Source organism: Aphanomyces astaci (genome assembly GCF_000520075.1).
Source record: "Aphanomyces astaci strain APO3 unplaced genomic scaffold supercont1.16, whole genome shotgun sequence".
NCBI lineage: Eukaryota > Oomycota > Saprolegniomycetes > Saprolegniales > Verrucalvaceae > Aphanomyces > Aphanomyces astaci.
Window position 1 is genome coordinate 837,065 of NW_009798279.1, and position 3,499 is coordinate 840,563.

Genomic DNA, 3,499 nt, shown 5'->3' on the forward strand with positions numbered 1-3,499 from the left:
GGTGAGTAGGCGCTTGGGGTCGCGTGTGCACACGGGCGTCTGGAGGTGGTGAAGTTGCTCCTGGCGTGCCCTGCCTTGGACTCTGCTCACGTCGAACTGGTACAATTCTGTGATTTGGTGAAATATATAATATATATAAATATTTCTCTAGGGTTTGTTTTTGGCGTGTCAGACTGGGCATGCCACGATCGTGCGATATCTGTTGCAGACATCCCCCCATCCAGTCAATGTAAATGCGCTGATGGCAATACCAGATCGAGTATGTAACTCTGTCGTCCTTATGATGTCGTTATATATTTAGTTATATTGAAGTCCATCCATATTTATAAATATTTGTTCTATCTGTTGGTGTAGGAGAATGTGACGTGCCTTGTGGTGGCGTGTGGCCACGGCCACGAAGCTGTAGTTAGCGTCCTTCTACAGCACCCAGCCATTGAAGTGAATGCTGTCCAAGGGGTATGCTAAATATATTTATACATGTATCACGCGAACTTTATATATATATATTATATATCTTTGTAGATGCCGTACGTGTCGTTAGTGCAAGCGTGTGCGTTTGGGCATTTTGAAGTCGTCAAACTCTTGCTGGGGCATCCGAGTGTGGACGTGCACTGCAAAAGCGCGGTTGGTCCAAGCTATTAATATATATATTATTCCCTGATACATTGAATATGGGCTGATTGTTCGTTTTCGAGAATATATTAATATTGAAACTGACTGTAGAGAGGCACGACGGCCATGGCGGTGGCGACTGTGGCAAACACGTGACTGTGATCGCCATCTTACGGCAGCACATGCACCAGAAGCCATCGATTTCCAGAGAACCTGTGGCTGTAGGGTTCATAAAAGATGTGGTTTCAGAGGTTTTTATTCACACTATATAGAAACGACAAAAACCCAACAGCCCAACCACGTACCCGACCAAGACCTCGTTATAGCACAAGTAACACGAATAACAGAAGAACCATAACGTTACTCGATAGAAGAACCATACTCCACCATGACAAGTTGGAGAAGTAGTATATATTATGACAACTAACTATAGTATGATGACCTGTTGTTTGTGCGGTACAGTTGAATATAGCGAATGAAGTGACTACACCATTTTTCGTTTAAGTTCAGGTTATTTCCGGTACATTTCGTACGACGCACAACTGATTCACGCCATTTCCATTTCGACACAATAGAGTTTCAACAATGCGAACTGTTATCAAACATGACCAGTACATATGTAGTCTCACGTCTAAGCCACGAAAACACCAACCCGTGAAGCAAGAATTTCATTAACATGCCAAAGTACAGTACTTACTACTTGGACATTCTTCAGGTGCAGGCCTAGACTTGGTCGAGCATCTTGTCCATCGCTTTACTACCCTCGTTCTTGTCCTCGTTGTTGTGGCCAACGTGATTTGGATAGCATATTTGTGGTAGCTTCGCCAGATTGAGTGAGGAGTACGAGATTGTCGATACATTCTTGTTGATTAACTTGGCCGAATTGCATTCACATATATCAATGTGGTAATAGATATCAAGTTACTCGAAATGCTGTCGCGACGACTGCTATACAAATAAAACTCGACCAAACTGCAGGACCCATGGCCGTCGCATGACGTGGCGCCGTGCTCTCTGCAAACGGTGGCAATAGACACTTGAAATGGTGAAATAGTGTCATCCAATTAGAATCCTCATAATTTTATCCGGATAACGGCACGATTTACATCCGAACAAACGAATCATCCGGATAATTTGGTATGGCCATGCCTGGTTGGCTTGTGGGCTTGCAATCCGTATAATTTGACATTGCATCATGTGTCTCCGCCCGAATGCGTTCTGTCCGACCGCGGATCCGTTGGAGGACCAATCTGGGGTACGGCACCGCAGCCATGTGCATGGACAAAGTAGATAACATGCTGCTGCTGCTGCTTAGGTGCAAGACACAGCTCCGCTTGGAGATGACATCGAGCACGAATTGATGCTGGACTTCCTCAACCACCTCGACAGTCCCTCGCGAACGCAGACGAATGTGAACTTTGAGACTCAGGTACGTGCATACATACACCTGAGGCCGCCCCGACGTCCTTCTATGTACATCATGCATATCGATACGCGGTCTAGAACGGCATGACACCCCTGATCATGGCGTGTGTGTTGAATCTCCACGTGGACCGCCTCTTGGCCGAGCCCAGCCTGGATCTCAACTACAAGAACGCGGTACGTACGCGCGTCCAAGTCATTCTCTCGTCCTACGTGATGGTTCTAGTTCAGCTACAGTGCGCTCATGGCCGCATGCGAAGCCAACCAAGTGGAGGTCGTCAAGACACTGCTGACGCAGCCCACGATCGACCGCAGCGACATCAACGCAGTGCGTCCGCCCAAGTGTACGGAAGTGTAGGGGAAATGACGTGACTGTAGGGATTCTGCCTCGCTTGCAAGGGGGGCTACGCGGAGCTAGTGACGTTCCTGCTCACGTGTCACGCCGACCTGGACTTGAGCTTTGGTATGGCGATGGAAGATGAGTTGGAGGTGCGACTTGAGATGAACCCACCGGAGGACGATAACTGTAACTAGCTCATCTCTGGCTTCGACCAAGCGATTCTCAACGATCACATGGACGTGGTCTCGGCCGTGCTCGCGCATCTTGCCACGACCCTCGAAGAAGACAATCTAGTGCGCTATATATTATATATATATTTATATTTGTGAAAACCAACAATACATATATATAGGACATCCGAGTGGGCGGCTTCACCACGGCGTGTCGCGCAGATAAAAAAGACATGGTGGCGCTGCTCGTGGCCAGTGGCATCCCCGTCGAGGACCTCAACTACGTTCGTTTGAAATATTATTAAAATATTTATCCCATATAGTGGATTTATTGGATTATATTGAGTGATAAATATATTGATATCAATGTAGGGCTTTTCCGAAGCCTGCTTGCATGGCCACTTGGACGTGGTGCGGTACTTGGTGGAATCGACCGATGTGGACGTCAACTATGGCGTCCACGACGACATCGACATGTTTCCGGTATATATATATATATATATATAATACATCCGAGTATTATATGGATGCATAGCACGGTGTGTCGTCGTTCTACTTGGCGTGCCAGAGCGACCACGCCGAAGTCGTCCGGTTCCTTCTGTCGCTGCCGCAATTGGACCCCCGTCAGCTGTGCAACGTACTAATTGCATCACTTTAGTGCCACTTTTACCATCAGAATTAGGCACTTTGTGCTGCACAAGACATGGACATTGTCGAGATGGTGCTGGCCCATCCCCACTTTAACATCAACAGCGACGTGGTACTCGAATACCTCTATAAAGGCATATATTTACGACCAAAACTAGGGCGAATTGCCGCCGCTGACGATTGCGTGCGTGGACCGACAGCTGGAAAAGCTCGCGCGGCTGCTCGCGGTGCCGTCGATCGACGTGAATTTTAAGCACAACGTGCGTTGTTTTATCCTAATTTTGGACGAATTAAGCGTCGTGGGATG

At 47.5% G+C, this 3,499-nt stretch overlaps 2 protein-coding genes across 2 annotated transcripts in view; both read left to right on the plus strand.

Annotated features, from left to right (window-relative positions):
- Nucleotides 1-768, plus strand: part of H257_07740 (hypothetical protein) — a gene marked incomplete at its 3' end in the record, with an annotated part of 5,609 nt that extends 4,841 nt beyond the window's left edge. Inside the window, exons 11-15 of the mRNA XM_009833370.1 lie at nt 10-99; nt 152-229; nt 355-456; nt 523-624; nt 724-768. Coding sequence (XP_009831672.1) covers nt 10-99; nt 152-229; nt 355-456; nt 523-624; nt 724-768 — 417 coding nt within the window. The remainder of the gene's footprint in view (nt 1-9; nt 100-151; nt 230-354; nt 457-522; nt 625-723) is intronic.
- A 1,039-nt stretch (nt 769-1,807) lies between these two features.
- The window catches only part of H257_07741 (hypothetical protein), a gene marked incomplete at its 5' end in the record, with an annotated part of 2,950 nt that continues 1,258 nt past the window's right edge, over nt 1,808-3,499 (plus strand). Inside the window, 11 exons of the mRNA XM_009833371.1 lie at nt 1,808-1,867; nt 1,928-2,041; nt 2,116-2,211; nt 2,261-2,362; nt 2,413-2,523; nt 2,569-2,667; nt 2,727-2,828; nt 2,917-3,027; nt 3,080-3,181; nt 3,227-3,304; nt 3,351-3,452. Of these exons, the coding sequence (XP_009831673.1) occupies nt 1,808-1,867; nt 1,928-2,041; nt 2,116-2,211; nt 2,261-2,362; nt 2,413-2,523; nt 2,569-2,667; nt 2,727-2,828; nt 2,917-3,027; nt 3,080-3,181; nt 3,227-3,304; nt 3,351-3,452 (1,077 nt within the window). The remainder of the gene's footprint in view (nt 1,868-1,927; nt 2,042-2,115; nt 2,212-2,260; nt 2,363-2,412; nt 2,524-2,568; nt 2,668-2,726; nt 2,829-2,916; nt 3,028-3,079; nt 3,182-3,226; nt 3,305-3,350; nt 3,453-3,499) is intronic.